General features: G+C 43.5%; 1 protein-coding gene across 1 annotated transcript; it reads right to left on the bottom strand.

The window, feature by feature from the left end:
- Positions 1-1,877: 1,877 nt before the first annotated feature.
- On the bottom strand, positions 1,878-18,806 carry LOC102983451 (regulator of G protein signaling like 1). Its single transcript, XM_028488123.1, is given in 12 exon segments — positions 1,878-2,114; positions 2,716-2,780; positions 3,853-3,945; positions 5,693-5,759; positions 5,761-5,803; positions 8,345-8,469; positions 8,713-8,851; positions 11,688-11,859; positions 15,412-15,541; positions 17,746-17,860; positions 18,262-18,379; positions 18,749-18,806. Coding segments are annotated over 12 exon segments (1,362 nt in total).
- Positions 18,807-19,026: the final 220 nt, after the last annotated feature.

Raw genomic sequence — 19,026 nt, 5'->3', positions numbered from 1 at the left:
AAACCGAGGGAAGCAATCAGCAAGACTCAATGAAAGAGCAGAATTTTTTTCTACTCAGTGTTGTCCTTGTAAGTGTCGTGAGGCCTTTTAAATAACACGCTTGCGTGTGCTTGCATACCTGTGCATGAATACACCCATGGGTGAGCGCGCGGAGAGAGAGAATTAAGAAACGGGCAAAGATCACAGTTTCGAATGAGTCCACTGAGCAATCTTTCTTTTCCTTCAGTGGGACCCACCTATTGCCAGTCTGTAGATTCAGCCTTGCCTCAGTCCACTGCAAGGATAGGTAGGCAATGACCCTGACTCAGTATTTTACTAGATCCTCGTCCATCACCTTGTTGCTGGCCTGACATCCTCTCCAGTTGCATGCTCCGACTCTTGTTCCTTTTTGACCAAGCTCACTCCTGGCACCTCAATTCCAGTGATAGGGCTCTTCTCCATTCTTTTCCTGGCATGTTGCCTTACTTTCTTGCCTGATTTTTAGGAACTGTAGCTCTGTCTCATATGTCTTCTGCTGCTTCTGTTAATTGAAGTCCTTTTCTGGAGCCCTGGCCCTGTTAGGGGAGGAAGCCTTACTCCCTTACTCTGGGCCCCCCTCATGCTGAATGCTTGCTTCTCTGGACCTTGTCCCAGTGCCTGGGAGGCTCCCCATACCTTGCCTACATCCAGACCTCCCCTAGTCATGTCTGCCTTCAGTCTTCTGGACCTGTCACAGTTACAGCCCCACCCAGATGATTCCACAGTCCCGGGTGTTTGTGAGCCCTGTCCAGGCATCTCAACACTTATCATCTTGAGAAAAGTCTAGGAAATAAAGGACATCAGCATAGCAGGAAACTTTGTCTGGAAATTGGAAAGGATTCTCCAATAAGCTTTCTAGTCTCTCCTCGTCCTGCAACTCATGGAATCAATGAGCCAAGTGGAGGGCTTGTTTAGGATATTCTGACTGTCATTTTACTCCCGATTTTCTTCAAAGGGCAGAAAATGGGCCTAGTCACTCTAAAATGATGACAATAACTTGGTTTTTAGGTCAAACATTTTCCCGAGTCTCTCTATCTATTAATTGGCAAATCGACAGAATTCCTTGGAAGAACTGTTCCTTTTGTGTGGGAAGTTGTGTAGATGGTGACCATGCCATGAGAGCTGGCCAAAGAATCAGAAGTGGTATGTTCTAGTCCAGACCCTGCCATTTACTTACTACCTAGTGATCTTGGGAAAGTCATTTACCATCTCTGTGTATCAGTTCTTCATCTATTTAAAAATAAATGATTTCAGCCATGGTTACTCACAGGGTTGTGAGGATTTGCTGAGACAATGGGTGTGAGTCATTGTCTAAATGAGGGGATCCCAGCAATAAAAGATCCCAGCCAATAAAAACAGTATCTTGCTTCCTAGGGTGTTTAATTTCATCTACATACAGTTCTCCTGGGACTCTTCAACAACCTTGAGTCAGGGCTTTGCTCAAGGCCATGCAGCTGCAGAGTGAGACTAGAACCCAGGTGTCCTGACCCCAGGGGTAGGTGTTCTGTTACACACCCACCATGGAAAGACTACCTCTGACAGAACCTCCGGGATCAGTGGGGGCAGAGGTGCTTCTGTTCGCGTTCTCCGCCCACATCTTAGCCACTGCAGTCTGTTCCTGCCAGGTCTGGGCTACCACCCCTTTGATTTTCCCAGGGCAGATGGCTTCAGGGCATTTCATTTCTGACCAGAAAAATTTCTGTCAGTGGGAGGAGGCTTCTGAGAGACGATGTGCCCCTGTTGGGGGTTCTGACTTGATTACTTCTCCTCCTTTTTGGTGCTGGGTACTTTTGGCCTGAAGGAAGGGAGGAGAGTGGCCAGTTATCACAATGGCATTGAGGTAAATGGCACTGTATTCTCTACTGGTTGGTTGCCGTCATCCGCTCTAAGTATGGCGATGGCCAAAGCTCAAACACTTTGCTTTCAGGACAGGGCGCCCTCATTCTTATCCTCATCTTCTTCCTCAAGAACTTGTAACTATGAAGCAATGCATTGCCCTTCTGTGCAAAGAGCTCCCAAGTTGCTTGTCTTCCAGGCACCAGCACTGGCAAATAAGGCCTGGGCAGCTCCAAGCCCCTGCTGGACTTGCAGCAGGTCTGAGAAGGTGGGATGGCTGGTGAGAAACCAGGCCTGCCATTCATAGAGCCTGCTGTCTATAACCTTGAACTTCAAGCAGCCTTTTGGCACTGTTTCCATGACCCTCTGGGGATTCTCCTATATCCCTAACTTACCATGAGTCCCACTCTGACGCTTGTACAGAAGTGGATTAGGCTAAATCAGATTTTGACAGTCTCAAATCCTTTGCATCCTTATTGCCAATATCCTGCCAAGCAGAAGAAGAGCTCTTCTTTCCCATCTGATTCATCTTACCCTGAAGCACTGGAGTATTAGGGAAGCTAGCAATGAAAGATCATCCAGGACACTTCCCCCAACAATAGCGTTCTACTGGGAGGTGGGTCAGGGGCTCCAATTTCCTCTTGATGGAGGTGGACAATAACCCGCAGAGAAACCCTTCCTTCACTACCCTGACTATAAGCCTCTTGAGAAACAGCAAGCTCAAGAGGCTTCTTGGTTCTGTATGCCAAGGGGCGCCAGGACATGGAGCTAGGTCTCAGGGAGGTTTCTCCCCCATTTCCCATCATACACTTGGACAAAGCAACTCTGCACTGAAGAGGAGGACTTCCATCTCATGCCTACCCTGGGACAAGACAACTGCATGGCGGAGAGAGCATGTCTTGACTGGGTGAGGATGCTAGATGAAGCTAAAGACAAATACAGAGAAAAAAATGCATCAGCACTCACGGCACAGCCGCTCACTGGAGGGTCATTCCAGGACAGCTTCCAGGGAATGCCTCTAGGGAAGGAGCTGGGAGAGGGAAGGGGAAGCAGCAATGCTCCAGGGACATTCAGAAGGCCTGGTTTATATGCTGCAATTTGTTTTTTTTTTTTGGCCTAGGAGACATTTCATCTGGGTGCCGAGGTCATGTTGCCAACCTCATAGACTCAAGGAAGTAAAATCAGATTAATCTGCCAGATGAACACTAGAATCACAAGACTTTAGGGCTGTTTGGATCTTACAGATCATGGGCAATGTTCTATAGTGGCCTCCCCGCCATTAAGCAATGAGTGGACATATACAAACAAGAAGGTGGGGCAAGCTGGCATCTCATGCCTTCGAGAAGCAGAGAAGCAGTATCCCCCAACCTAGAAATAGATGCTGATAAGTGGGATAGACAGGAAACGCTAGTTGGGAGAGACCATGCAGAAACAGAGGCAGGTTTAGTGCTTGGGAGTGGGATTGACTCCTTGAGGCTGAAGATGGGGAAGAAAAAGGATATAACAAGGACCCCAAAATGCGAAGCTAGGGCCATAGTGTTTATTACAAGGATAAGAAGATCAGTAGCAGGAGCCTCTGGGAAGTAGGAGGTGTGGGACGGAGGTCCTATTCCAGCAAGCAGGCGCTCTCAGTGGGAGGAAGAAGTAACCAGTGGGGTGTTACGATTGTCTCATTAAAGGTCATACACCACTCCTGGAAATAGGCCGAGGAGCCAGGAGAGATATAGAGAAGCTTAAGGCACGCCCCCCTTCAAGGGGCTCTATCAGGGGCCATAATCAGGAAGATACGATTATTCAAATGGGAATTGTGCACAGAGCCCTGAAGGATGGCCAGGAGACCCAGTTTTCACCCCATGTCTTGTGAGTGGCAGAGTCACTTCATATTTTGGGGGTCTCGGTCTCCTCATGGTCAGTAAGGAGACTGGCCGAGCTGGCCTTCCAGTCACCCTCTAATTGTAGTAGACTTTTGATATCAGTGGGGTTCCAACTCCAACTCACAGTTTTGGACTGGGCTTCCTGCTGCATCCCGGAGTTGAGGTCGCAACCACTCAATACCTCTGAGTAAGGTGAATCTTAAGACGGCATGGTCTCCTGGGGAAGGAAGAAGGGGGCACATTAAAAACCCTTACAGTGACACCCAACAAAATAAATCTTTGTAAGTAAGCAAGAAAGCCCCTGTTTAACATTCTTTGAATTATAGGATGTTAGTGTTAGAACATTATCTAAATCCAAACCTTGGTATCTGAGATAAGGGGTATGAGGCTGGGAGAGGGGAAGCAAGATGGCCAAGGTCCCTCAGTCCCACACCATGACACTCCAGGCTGAGAACCCAAGTGGCCTGACCCCTTAGCTCAGGACACCCTGCTGCCCTCTTCCAACTTCAGACACCAGAAAAGATTTGGGGATCTGCATCCCTGGAGCTCAGCAGGAGGAAATGAGCCAAAGGCTGGAAGCTCTGGGGCAGCCACTAAGGGACATTTGCTGGCTCCTCTGAGTATCATTTGCCCACCCTGGCTGCCCTCCTCCCTCTCCTTTTCCTCTTACTACTGCCCTCTTCCCCTATACCTACCGGCATCCTAAATAAGCCCTTGCACCTACAGGGACATTCTGCCCCATATACTAAATAGATTGCTGGTTTCCGCCTGCTGATGTGACATTCCACAGGCTGAGACAAGGATAATGAGCAACGTTCATTGACCCTTGGGGTGGCTGTAGCGAGAAAGGTAGGTGATTTGTTTCAAACTAAGGTGAGGACCCTCTTAGAGGGGCAGGACACTCTACAGCCAGCCAGCCTTGCTTCCCCTACCATTCGGGCCAGCCAGAGATGGATTGAGGTCTCAAGGGCCCTTTGGACTCCAAGCAGGGGGTGGGGTGCTTGCTTGTGAGGGCTGGGGTCGGGGCAGGGGTGAGTATCCGGGGAAATGGACACGAGAATGGGGTAGGTTTGAGCTGAAACAACAGAACGCTCAGCTCCATCACGGGACAGTTAGCTGCTGTTTTTAAGATTCTTGTCCTATCTCCATATTTTGTTCTGATGCTGGTACTGTTCCCAGATTCACAGACCTGTTGTCTTTGGTTCCCCCAAATTTCCACTGCAGAGGCATCCAGCCTTGCCCTTGTCAGGCACTCCCCTGTGCCCCCTCCTCCTCCCTCTCTTTAAAATTCCCTTTTTTTGCTCAAGTACTGATCTCAGCGCAGGTATCGGGAAAGGGGCTGAGTTTAACTGCTCTGTGTTAAGGAAACATATATATGTATATATTTATTTATAAATATATTAGTAATATATGTATGTTAATACTAAGTGTATAAACCTCTCATAATCACACTACTCAGAGATAATTCATTAATACTTTATTTCTAAGTTCCTTCCCATGTTTCATAAAAATTACGTACATACATAATGATTTATATATATTTACCACACTAAAATCATACTCTACATCCAGTTTTTTAATTTTCTCACTTAACACTATACAATAGACGATTTTCAAATGATAGGGTTGAATGGAGACAGTTGGAGCAGGAGGTTTCATCAACAGCAGTAAAGCAGCTTGCCACCTCCATCTACCCCCCCACGGAGTCTGTGACCTGCATACCCAGAGGCAGCCTGGGAGGTACTGCCAAGGAGCAGTGCATGGGTCGGGTACCCTTTTGCTAGCACTGATAGCCACAGATAAAATATGCGTTAATGCTTCTCTGGGGGCCAAGTTAATGAAATGGCCACCCCTCCAGCAAACACCTTCTGTGAAGTCTTACAGCTGGTCCTTCGGAACCTCGCTCTTCCCTCTGTGAGTCTCGTCTGCTAGAGAATGGGGCTGTGGGTCATGGTGGAGCTTACCTCCACTCCAAGGAGGGTACTTGTACACAGGTTTAGGAGAAACGATTTTGTCTTTGAACTTCTGCCCCCCTGTACTGGAAGTAAGAGCGGATTGCCTTGCAGGAACAAAACCTGTGAGGAAAATGGCTTCTGGTCACAGGGAGAAAACCACTAGCTGAAAGGGCTGGACCACTGAGCACAGGGGAATGGGGTCAGACCAGTCTTCATGGAGAGGGGGGTGTCCAACAGACAGGAGTAGAGCCTTTGGCCTCAGGGTGCTGCCTGTCAGAGGCCCTTCATCTGAGGCCTCCTCTTTGTCCAGGCCTGGCTCCAGTGTGGGCCTGGCTCCAGTGAGGGCCTGGCTCCAGTGAGGGCCTGGCCTGGCGGTACGCTGGGACTTCCTTCTGGAACCACCAGTGAATGGAGTCTGTAAAGAATATGCAGCACTCAGGCCTGGGCAGGGCTAACTGCTGGGGTGCTCGCTTCAGCCTTGGACTAGGAGATGAGATCACTGTGTGACCCCACCTGGTGCAGCCAGAGTGTCTGACTGGCCTCCTCTAGGGACCAGATCCTTGGTTTCCATCCTGTCCCTTAACTGAGGGCCATGATCCCCTCACCTCATTCCTAACAGCCCTTTCCCTGGAGTAGACCCTGCTTCCTCATGTAGACTCACTGCAACCTGGGAACTCTCACTCCCTAGAAGCCCTGTGACACTCCCTGTCTTTTCCTCCCTGGCCTCTAACCCTTTGCTATCCCTCAGCCTGCCCTTGGATGGGACCTCTTGGAGGTCGGTCTTGGCTAAGACTGGATTTATTTTCTATCCTGCTTTGGCTCTGGTGTCTTGAGTTCCACCCTCCCTCCTCCTCACTGAGGGGTACTCTGTTCCTTTAGTTGGTTTCTCCCATTCCACTTACTGAACTGGGTCTCCCTCTCATTATGAGCCATGCAATGTGCCACAAATGCATTCCTTAGGGTGCTTAAGAGACCAAGAGACCTCGTTTCTAATCCTGGTTTTACCACTTACCAAGTGATCCTAGGCAAGTCCCTTAATCACTCTGAACCGTGGTTTCCTCATCTATAAAATAGGGATAACAATACTTTGCCCCACCCAGCTCACAGTGTTGCTGAGAGGTTCATCTGAGGTAATATGCATGCACAGGGTTTGCACAATATGAACCTTTTTATAAGTATATAGGAAGGGAAGTAAAGAACCAGCTGCATGAGGATTAGGGATTCAAAGCCTGTACCGCTATACATCCTCAGTAGGTCTGAGGGAGAGCTGAGCACTGACTCCAACCAGGAGCAGTGTGTATTTCTCAGGGGCTTCTGAACCTCCAGAAAATTTCAGGATGAGTTTCCATTGAGTCCTGGTTCAGAGAACCAGAATCAAGTCTAGAATTAAGTGCTAGGTAACAACTGGTGTTCAAAGGCTAAACTGGGGACCTCCCTGGCGGTCCACTGGTTAAGACTGTGCTTCCACTGCAGGGAGCACGGGTTCGATCCCTGGTTGGGGAACTAAGATCCTGCATGCTGCATGGCACCACCACAAAAATAAATAAATAAATAAATAAATAAATAAAACAAAAGTCTAAACTGATGATCTTGATCTTTATATTTTTGAAAAATTTTACATTAAAACTTTTAAAGTTTTACATTTTAAAAATTTTATATTTTTAAAACATTTTACATTAAATAATTTATTATCTTAGCTATTTTAAGCTAAAGGTTGTTTATGGGTAAGCAACCTTTACACATTTATTTTAATAAAGCAACATTTTCTTTTGTAGGAGAGGGGAATCCCTAAGGGCCAGAATCACATAATAATCTAAATGTCCAAATTAGCCTGGTCTGGGAACATTTCAGCCAGCTGTCCTCTGGTCACTATCACCCAGGGCACTGCCAGTCACTACGTGTATGGTATGAGCTGGAGCTGGAGTAGATCAAAGGAATCAATAACCGGCTGGGAAGACCTGGGCTAGTCTCTCAGCCCAAACCTTGACAGGTAGGTTTGGAACCAGTGGGCCTCAGGTTGCATCTGTTGTGCAGCCATTTTGTTTTATTTTTATTATATTTATTTATTTTTAAAATTTTGTTTGTTTTATGTTTGTGTTTTGGCCTTCACAGCTTCCTCACCATGTTTTTGTCTTGAGTTAATTGCCATATTTGCCACTTTAATCTAGGGAGATATGCAAATCTGACTGTCTAACTCCTTTTGAAAATGGAAATATCTAGCAACTGTGGCCCTAGTGATAATCATGGGATCTGAGCCTAACAGAGCAAAGGTTTTCTGATTACTGCCTCCGTGAAGCTCCTTAAGCCCAAGTACAGTTGTGTTAGTCTTGACAGAATTTCTCCCAAGTAGCTGTGGTCTATCCTCATCCTTAGGTGAGGAACCTACATCTAAGAAAACCTGACACCTGTTCCAAGCAAGCCCAGGGGAGAGGTGGGAGTTAGGCATCCTGATCTTCAGTCTTACATGGTCTTTTACTCTCTGATTCAGTGTTCAGTGTGAGAGTGTGAGGGACAGAGTGGGTGAGCAGGATAAGAATACACCATCTGAGTTCCCATGAAACTGGAAACGGAAACAGAGGGCTAAAAGAAGACAGAAAAGTCTCCAGAAAGTCAAATGTGCTTTCCTGACTTCATGGTCCTCAGGTGAAGGGAGATAGTTACCTTTTTCAGAAGTACATAATGACGGGGAAGAGAGCCATGATAGCCCCATGGAAGATGCTCCGATCTAGGTGGCCCTCTGCAATGGTAGCAAGGATGGCATCCTTCTGGGACTCAGAGATGTTTACCTACCCACAGAGTGGGAGCTTGTCACTGGCAGAGGCTCCAGGGAAGGAAGAAAAACACTTTTGGCCCCCCAGGACTTTCAAGACCACCTCCTCCCCAGAAGGCAGAAGTTTTTCATGGGGCTGCTAGGTAAAGGACATCTGGTTGACCCGGACTTAAGCGGTGCCTTACAATTAGCTTTCAGGGTTCTTGTGGGGGAAATGCTTCTTAGCAAAAGGCCAGAGAGGAGTGGGGTTTCCCCATACCCTCAGCCTTGAAGGGACCTCTGAATCCAGGTAGAGCTTTAGGATGATGTTAATTTTGGACTTCAATAGGATCACGTCATTCTCGTTGTATGCCTGGTTGACTTGTAGCACATGAGATGAACTCACCAAACCATTAAATCTAAAAAGAGGTAGTAAAGAGGAAATCAGACTAAATCAATTTTGTCTTTCAAGGAGAAAATAAAAGACTAAATAGGGAGGCTAGCTAAGACCTATTTCGGGCCCAAAAACAAAAGAGCCAGTCCTGGGCCAGGTTGTGACTTCGTTCATTCAATCATAATTTATCCATCGGCAAATACTAATTGAGCACCTACCACATGTCAGATGATATGCTAAGTGCTTCTTCAAGTGTATTTCTTCACCATAAACTCCTTTATTTATCCCATCCTCCCTTCTTTACCCACATTCTGGCCCCTTCATCAGTTGTGCCTCTGACTATTTCAAGGGCTAAGGGCTATCTTGCTCTTTCTTTCCCCTCCTGTGCTGACCCTCTCACAATTACCACCACTTTCTGAAGCAACATATTCCTTTTCTTAAAAAGTTTTTTATTGTAGTAAAATATGCATAACATAAAATTTACCAGTTTAATCATTGTTAAGTGTAGAGGTCAGTGGCATTAAGTACATCCACATAAATTGTGCAGTCATCACCATCATCCATCTCCAGAAATTTTTTCATCTTCCCAAACTAAAACTCCATACCCGTTGAACACTAACTCCCATTCCTCCCTTCCCCTAGCCCCCAGCAACCACCATTCTACTTTGTCTCCTAGCAACATGTTCTTTCACTAACCAAAATATCTGTCAGTTATACCTTATCTTAAATACACAACGTACTTCTCTCAGGCCATTTTAAATCTTAACCATTTAAAATCTTCCTAAGAGTGGAGTACCAAGCGTTTCCCATTAAAAGCCTGTTTTGCATGTCTATTCATATATTTGATCAGCGGACATTTATTATGGTTTTACTCTGTGCTGGCGCCATTCCAGGAGCAGGGATTCAGCACTGAACACAGTAAACAAAGTCCTGCTTTCCAGGAGCTCAAAATCAACGAGAGGAAGAAGACATATAAGTGAATAGATGAATAATTCAGTACGCAGTAGAGTGCTATGAAGACAACAAAAGAGGATGAGTGATTGGGAAGGGGGTGGGCACTGAGACTCAAACAATGAGAAAGAAAAAAACAGTCATCTGAAGACCTGAGGGCAGGGGCTTCTTCCCACAGAGAGGGGAGCAAGTGCAAAGGCTCTGAGGCAGGCACCAGCTCATGGGGCACAAGTGGGACAGACTGGAGACCCTCATAGCTAGAGCATGGGGCGAGTGGCGAGTAGCACGAGGTGAGCTCTGAGATGCAGGCAGGGCCTGCTCATGTAGAGCCCTTTGGGCAACGAGAGGAGGTTTGGACTTTATTCCAGCGGTAATGCGAAGCTGCTGGCACACTTTAAGCAGGAGAGGGATATAATGTGGTTTACACTGAGAAAAGGCTGCTCTGGCTGCTGTGCAGAGAACAGTTTGTAGAGGGCAAACGAGAAAGCAGAGACGATGGTGACAGGAACTGGAGCAGTGGCAGAAAGGGCTGTTCACTCTGGTACTTTTTTCTGCTTCTCACTCGCCTGCCCCTTGCACACTTAAAAAAAAAATCTCACTAACCCCTATTCATTCTTCAAAGTTCAGCTTAGGTGACCTGTCTCCCAAGAAACCATTCCTAAGCACTCAGCTGTCTAAATATACCTCCTAGGCTTGACTTGACAACTGTCATCCTACTTCCTAACTTTCGTTTGTGTGTCTTGTCTACCATCCCCATTGGTCTGTGGGATCTTGGAGAATAGAGAACATGTCTTAGCTGGTTTTTTATATTTGCAATGCTAAATCCAGTGCCTAAGAAATAATGAACGATCACTAAACATTTGTGGAACTGAGCTAAATCCTTCCTTAGGGTACCATGGAAGATCTCTTAACCAAACACTCCTAACTGGTGTGCGGAGTTACCAGCTGCCCTGCGTGTCTGAAGAACACATTGCCTGATATGGATGGCATGCCCAGCATACCCACTGGTGGTACCTTTTCATGAACTCTCTCACTTTTCTGTAACTAATTGAGGCAAATATTTACTGAGAGTTATTCATATCTCTTCCCAAATATTTTTGCCTGTTGTTACTTTAATTTGTAATTTATGAAAATTGACAAACTATGAACATGAAAAGAAAAGGAATTTGCTGTTTCTGTGAAAACAAACTTCAATGCTTTGGGAAGCCCCAATAAAGGCAAGTTCCTTCTTAAAAAATTGCTACTGAGTTAGATAGGTGTGGCAAGGCAATTTAAAACTTTGAAAAAACAAGTATAAAAATCCAGAAGGATTAAATTGCTTTGCAGTAACTATAGTTTCTCCCTCCACCATAAGGAGAGAAGAAATTAGAAATAGTAGATAGCATTTTAGGCATGGTTTACACAAGAAAAGTATGTGGACCTCCAATTAGTGGAATGGTTTTGGCTTTACTTCAAGTTTGACAGGTGTGTGAATGTACATTAATATGTTTTAACTTAAAAATATCTGTTTAATGTCATGCATACATACACACACAATTTTTATTATTATAATTCCTTGCTTTAACTAAAGAACTATTGGCTCAGTGGTGTGACATAAGGTGACTTCTATCATATTAATAAATAATAGGAAAAATAAATAAATAAATAAATAATAGGAAGAAAATTGCTCCACTTCCTGGGTATAAGTAAGTGCATTTCAATATTGGGAACTGCAGAATACTAAGGAGCTTTTAGGATCCAAAGGAAAAAATGGTGGACATGGATACAGGGACAGCATTCAGTGAGATTTTCAGATGGAGATCCTGTCTGGCAGAGCTGAAATCCCTGTATCACTTTCAGGCCACTCCAGTCTTTGCTGGGAGGAACTAAGTATGGCAAGCCAGGAGGCGAAAGAGAGATAGGAAACTTACTTTTCCATCTCAGAAAAGAAATATAAATCATTGATGGCAAAGTTGACAGTAATAATCCTGTAGCCAAATATCCGGCGCTTCATAAGGATTATGTTTCCATTCTCGTGATCTGCACTTCGGATGTTGGGATTTGTGATGGGGAGCCCTGATATGTTTGGTGATGTGGAGAGATCTGAGAGAGAAAGAGAAAGGAGTTAACATCTAGTTTGATCAAGTCACTCTTAAGCCTGAAGCCTTCCACCTGGGCATGATCAAAATGAAAAAAGGAAACTGTGGACCCAGCTTTGGGCTTTTTGAAATAGTGATTTCCTACCACTGGGTGCAACCTTTCACTTAGATTTGAAATACTGTTAAAAGCCTTCTGCTCAGATTAGTATGACAACATACGCACCAAAAAAAAAAAAAAAAAATCAACTGAGTACTGAAAGGTGTTTTCCTGGTGCTTGACTAATAGAAGTAAAGTCAACACAGTAGTTAGGTTAATCCCTAACATTTCTGCAGAAACAGCATATGTGACTTTCAAAATGGAGAGTGTGGTTCTGATAATGCTTATTCAAGGTTTATCAGGGAAGTAATTTAGAAGTAAACTAGGAAAACTGCACAAAATAAAACCTAAAACAAAAAGTAAAGAAGTTTATTAAAGAAACTGAGTAGGAAAGTGACAGAAATGGGTAAAGAAAAGCATAGAAGCTTCTAGAAGGTTTGGACTGTGTCTCAGAAAAATAAGACACTTATTTTAGAAAATTTCTTGACTAAGATATATCCAAAGAAATCCATTCATAGGGATTCAGGGCTGAGAACAGTTTGGGACAGGATCTGACAAGTAGACCTTGGTTAATTGCCTGGTTTAGGAAAATTGTCTAATTCAGCTCCAGAATGGAATAACTGGCATGGGCATGATGCTCCTTATGGTGTAAGTAGGATTTCTTTTGGTGCAGTATTACATATAGCATGGGAAGGTAACTACAACATTCAACAAATACCTACCACCTCTTATATCCCACTGTGTTAGGTCCTAGGGTTACAGCACTGAATGACATAAGGTCCCTCTCTACTAACTTATGCTCTATCTTTATCTCTTAGACTTAAATTTGAAGGGAAAAAAGTCTGGATAACAGTGGAAGTTGATATGATGGTCAGGTATTTTAGGAGAAGAGCGTGCTAAATCTACCCCCCAAAACCTAGAAGCAGTGGTATACTTGTAAAGCAGCTCTGGTAGGGGAGGGAAAACCCAATTTGTATTATTTGCTGATTTCTGTAGTAAATACTCCCACCATGGTTGATTTCAAGCTATCAGTAGTTTATCAACTGGCTCAAAAAATTCCTGAGAGCCTAACAATTGGCTCTCAATTGGGCTAAGTTTGTCAGGGTGTTTTTCTTTTTTAAGCAAGATCCAACTCTATGCTGGCTACAAGAAAAGCACTTTATTTTTTAAAAAAAATTATTACTATTATTTTTTGGCCACGCCATGCGGTATGCAGGATCTTGGTTCCCTGACCAGGGATTGAACCTGTGCCCCCTGCAGTGGAAGCATTCATTCTTAACCACTGGACTGCCAGGGAAGTCCCAAGAAAAGCACTTTAAATGTAAGGCATAAATAGGTTATAAGTAAGGGAATGAAAAAAGGTATTCATGCTAACACTAACAAAAAGAGAGCTGGAGTGGCTGTTTCAGATAAATGTACTATATCTGAAAGTACATTTCAGATAAAAGAATATTCCCCAAGGATAAAGAAGGTCCTTTCATAATGATAAATGTGTCAATTAATTGAAGGACATGACAATCCTGGAAAAGGCTAAATTATAGTAATAGAAAGAAGACCACTGGTCAAGTAGATCTCCCATTGAGCTGCAGTAGTACCTTTGTTGTTGGTTCTCATGCAAAGCTGGGGATGTGGAAAGTCAAAGGAGGGTAAAATTGGACTTCCCACCATTCTGGGGCATAAAGGTTTGAGTTGATTTTATTTAAAAGAAGAAACAAAAGAACTCTTCTTTAATCCTAAATGTTTGGTTGTGAAGCAATTCATAAAACTTACATACAAAAAATTTTGTTTGTTAAAGTGAGAGTTGGAACAACACAAAGCCATCAAGGGAGATCAGATTTGTTACTATCAATCCCTCCAGGCTTATTTCAGGCACTTTCTCCATTTTATTAACCTCTAGTTCAACTTGCCTGGTTGCAGTTCTTAAATTGCACCATCCTCTTTCTTGTTTTAGGATTCTATACAGACCTAGAAGTTGCTCCCCTCCTGTTTTGCCTACCTAACTTGCTCATTTCTGAAAACTCAATTTTATGTCATTTTCTGGAAGAAGTCTTCCCTTACCCTCTTCCTTGACTAATTAGGGTCTCTCTGCAGTTATCACTGGGATCACTCATCACAATTATATAAAAATAGCAAGAATACTGGCTAACACTTTTATGGCACTTACTATTGCCAAGAACAGTTCTAAGATGCTTTATATGTATTAACACAATTCTCACAACAACCCTATGCAATAGGCACAATTATTATTTCCATTCTACAGATGAGGCACAAAGTCACTTATGCAGGATCCTCCAGTTAGAAACTGGCAGATTCACATACAGGCAATTTGGCTCCAACATCTGTGACTCCATTTTCTGTCTTGCCCTCAAAAATGTAGATCTCATGAGAGCAGATCTTGTGCTGCATAGTTATTACTGTATCTCCAGCACCTGGCAAAGTGCCTGCCACACACTGTATTCTCAAAAAGTATATTGAACAAACAAATGAACGAATGAATGAAGTAGTTGAATAAATCTATACTATGGAAAAACAACATAAGGAAGTAGTTTTGTAAAATGTGAGATCTCAAAGTGCCTGAGACTGATCATTACCTACATTTTCTGGCTCCTTGAACAGAATGCACTGGGCTCACATCCTTTCTAGGTGGGACTGCTGGACTTGGCTTTGCACCCAGGACCTGGAGTTCTTGCTAGACCCCTGGCTAACACAAGCATTGAAACCAAACAGAACCCTTTGAGGCCTTCCTAGGGACAGACACCCCCCTCCACCCCATGTTCCCTTCCTCTTGTTTGTAGAAAAGCTTTAGCCTCCTAGGCCTTCCCTGAGTTCCAAAGAACAAATTTAATCAGGAAAGTGACAAAATGCAGAAACAAAGGAAAAGAATCAAGCAAGACAAAATAAAAGTAGTTTATCCATAAAACAAAGTCAAGGACTTTTTGTTCTCTTCAAGGGCTATAGATAATATTCTGGGCCATACCCTTGAGTTGTTTTACAGACACTAAAACCTCCATCAGGTGAAAGAAGTTAACTGCATCCTGACCACCAGCATGTAGACCCCAGACCAGTTGGAACCAGAAGGTTGATGATGTTGACTCCAGTTACCTCACCACCAACCAATCAGAAGAATGTCCATGAGCTGATCAGGTAGCCTGCGACCCTCTCCCTCACCTTGCCTTTAAAAATCCTTCCCTGAAAGCCAATGGGAATTCAGGTCTTTTGAGCATGAGCTGCCCATTCTCCTTGCTTGCTCTATGTTGGATGCCTTCCAATAAAGGCTGCACTTTCCTTCACCACAACCCAGTGTCAGTAGACTGGCTGTACTGCAGGTAGGTGAGAGGGCCCAGGTTTGGTTCCATAACAGCATGACACAAAGCAGTAAGCTCTGCAGCTTCTTACCTGGGTTAACCCCTGTAGCTAAAATATCAACAGGGAAGAGGAGTAAATAGAGAAGTGACTTACTTTCCTTGTTATTGTGTACTTCCAGGTGAAGATAGTCTTCAAACTCCCGGCGCTTTTGGGGATTAGACATAAATCTGCGGTACTTACAAAATCTCTTGATAAAGCTGATTATCTTCAACCAGCCTCTCTTCTGGGGAAAGAGAAAGGAGTATGATGTATTCATTAGCATAGCCTGCTCTTCACTGAGAGTCTACTATGTGCCAGAAACTTGACATTCCTTACATTTACTCCTCACAACATATCTTTTAAAAAGAATAAGTTTTAGCTCCAATTTAAAGGTAAGGAAACTCAGGTCAAAGAACTTGTATAATCTTCCCCAGAATAAGCGGTTGGTAAGTGGAAGATTCTGGCTTCACCCAGGCATGGCTTGGGCCACTGACAATGCTCTTTCTACCATAGTCTTTCTACAGTGAAGATTTGAGATGCCATGATTGGGAGAGAGAGTGTGAGAGCTAAGAACAGAAAGAAACAGAGGACAGAGATAAGCATGACTCACAGGAAGGGAATAATGGCTCAGGAAGATTTTGAAATGTTGAGGAAATAAGGAAATGAGCAAACCATTTCTAAGCATTATAAAAGAAAAATATAATTACATGCACACACTCATACATCCCCCACCGCCACACACACAGGGACACACAAAAATGCATGTTATGTTTCTTCATCTGTTTCTTAATAGATATCCAGTGACCATTCTCCAGTTTATTTACCCTTTGATAAACTGAAACTTAGAGCCAGAAAGATCTAGTTGATCCACTAGATCTTCAATTGTCTCATTCTATAGAGAGGGAAACTCAATGTAAGCTTGGCTTTAGAGAGCCAGTGGTAAAGCACAAAAACCACTGGATTTAGTATCAGAAGCTTTGAGTCTGGAGCCTAGCTTCACCTTAACTGGGTAATTTGGATCAACTTGCTTAACCTTCCTTAACCTCAATGTCTCTATGAGGAAGATAGAAACAACAGCTTTCAGGGTTGTGGTGAAGGTTAGTGACAATATGTGTAAATCACTGTGTGCACAAAGTGCACAAGTACCTGCTGAATCCTTTTTATACTTTCTTAACTAAGAGCAACTGGAAGACCTGAAATTAAAACAAAGCATCCTGATGCTGGGTGAAGTATTCTTTTTACTCTCCCACATGATCATTCATGGTACCCTGACATAGAGCTGATCCATATATGGAGGAAAGGAAAAAGAGAAAGGAGGGAGCAGCACATTTTCATAGCTGGGGTATTGTGTCAGTGGGCATAGGCGTTATTTTTTTCACTATTCTAATATAATTGTTTTTATTTCACCTAGTGTGTATATAATTTTATAATGTGATTATAATAAAAATACAATTTGGGGATCTGCTGGGTTTAAACAAATTTTTTCTCATGCCTTTTTTTTTAATTGAATGAAAGGTTCTTTAAAGTCTATAGTGCTTTACAATTTTCAAAAGTCTCACACACATGATTTCATATAATCCCATAATAACACTTTTCTCCCGCTACCCCTATATTGCCCCTCCCCAATTCCCTCTCCTCACTGGTAACCATTAGCTTGTTCTATATCTGTGAGTGGCACGGGCATTATTTTCAGAGATACTTCAGCATGATCTTTAGAGTCAGATAGAGCTGGGCTGATATCTTTCTGTTGACCAATTCTACAACACGTTGAACAAGTGATTATTTAAGAGGAGCATGTATTTTTTTCTCAAACCATATGAAGAGACTTTCCTGATAACATTCCTGTCTCCTCTTTCTTTTCTTCTTCTCTTCTCCCATGGGAGAAAGAATGAGTTAGATAATTGATGAGTTTGGAAGAAGGAAATGGGCATGCTTTGCTCTTTAGCCTTTCGCATTCTCTCTGGGAGCTGCTTGGCTGCAGACACCTATGTTCAGGCCTGCCCTTTGTCATATAGTAAGGGGTTCACCCAGGTAAGTGGAGGCCTAATTGTTCCTCTATGTCAGTGACTGGACATGGAAGTTAGTTAGGGTGCAGAGAGAATTATCAAACCCACTTGGCTTCACAGCCAATCCATGTCCTCCAAACTAGTTTTCAGCAGTAAAAAAAACCCTGACATTTTGATCTCCATGTGACCAGCCCCTGTGCCTATCACTCAATTAGTTCTAATCACAGATAGTGAAGACAGGGATTTTCTTAAATTCTCACTGCAACAATTTCTCTGAGCCTCAGTTTCCTCCTTTGTAAATGGGGATTTGAAAGCCTATCCCAAAGAGTAGTTGTTTTAGTGAATAAATAAGCTAATGGTGAAACACTTTGTGTGGTCAACAATGCCAAGGTAGTGGTTTCCTTGTCCACAATGTCTTGTCTTCACCAACTTCCTCACTGACCTGGGATTCCTGCAGGTAAGCTGCTGTCTTTGAGGGCTTCCTGGGTGAAGCTAGTGGTATTTCGGTTTCCTTCTCTGGAGGATGAGGTGGAAAGAGATCTTGGTAATCTTTAAACCTGCCAGCAGGAGACCAAGGCTATCAAAGAAGGCAAAAACCTGGCACATAAAAGGTAACAGTCCAGGAAAAAGCATCACAGCCTTTGGAGGAAGGGGGATTTGGGGAATGGTGCGATACTCAAAAATACTCTTCTTACCATTCCAATCCTTTGCTCATGTCAACCTGTTCTTCCTGATCAATACTGTAGTGTTCTTTGCTCAGGCAGGTGAACAGAAATGTGTGTGTGTGTGTGTGTGTGTGCAGGTAGGCAGGTAGGTAAGAGGGTTCAGATAAGTTTGGTTTTTCTTTTGCAGGGAGACTTTGGCAATGAACCATGGGAGTGGATTATGAGACCAATGTGGCTTTCAGAAGCCAATGAGCAGCTCCAGGGAAAAACCGCCTTCACTCAGCAGCACTCACCACTTTTCTTCCAGAGATTTCATGACATAGCCCTGCAGTATTAACAAGGTTGTTGTGCTGACATGATGCATGTGAGAGACTTCTTTGATCATAGGGGCATCACATTGCAGCATTTCTTCTAAAAAATGCAAGAGAGAGAAGAAAAGCCATCATTTTCTTGTGTACCATTTCTGAGTTAACTGGGGGTGTTTTTCATCTTAGAGCCTTACAGTTCCTTATTCTCAATCTGCCTAGACTCAGCTCTCCACAATTTGTTTGAAAATCTCAAAAGCACATTTGCAATGTTATGTGTAAGCATACTTGTAGAGCAAATACTGTCCTGGTTTAGTTCCATTAGAATTTCAAAGATAAGTGCTTAAGGGGAAAGAAATGTTTAAAGGACTTCATTTCTACAGCTAGTTTGAAGTTTTCAGTTTAGGAAGAGAGCAGAAGAAAAGAATAAAGGATTCAAGTTAAATGGCCATGGCAGAGGGAAATCCAAGATTACCAATAGGTCTTCTAAGGGCAATATGATTCTTCAGGTGTTCAAAGACTACTGTGTTCATTAATGAGACTTAAAAACTTATCGAGGACAGGATTTGCACTGAGACTCAACAAATAAATATTACTTACATGTAAAGACTTGTCAATTTTACCTCTTTTTCTACTTTCATAAAGTTTATAACCTTATCTTGGTTTACCACAAGCAAGGAGGTGTCCACAAAGGCTGAAAGAAGATGCTGTAGTTGAAAATTACCTTTGACTGCAATGGGAGGTGGTGCTAAC

This window comes from Physeter macrocephalus, chromosome 4, assembly GCF_002837175.3.
Source record: "Physeter macrocephalus isolate SW-GA chromosome 4, ASM283717v5, whole genome shotgun sequence".
Taxonomy (NCBI): Eukaryota; Metazoa; Chordata; class Mammalia; order Artiodactyla; family Physeteridae; genus Physeter; species Physeter macrocephalus.
Note: the sequence above shows the minus strand (reverse complement) of the source record. Positions and strands in the feature narration are given on the sequence as shown.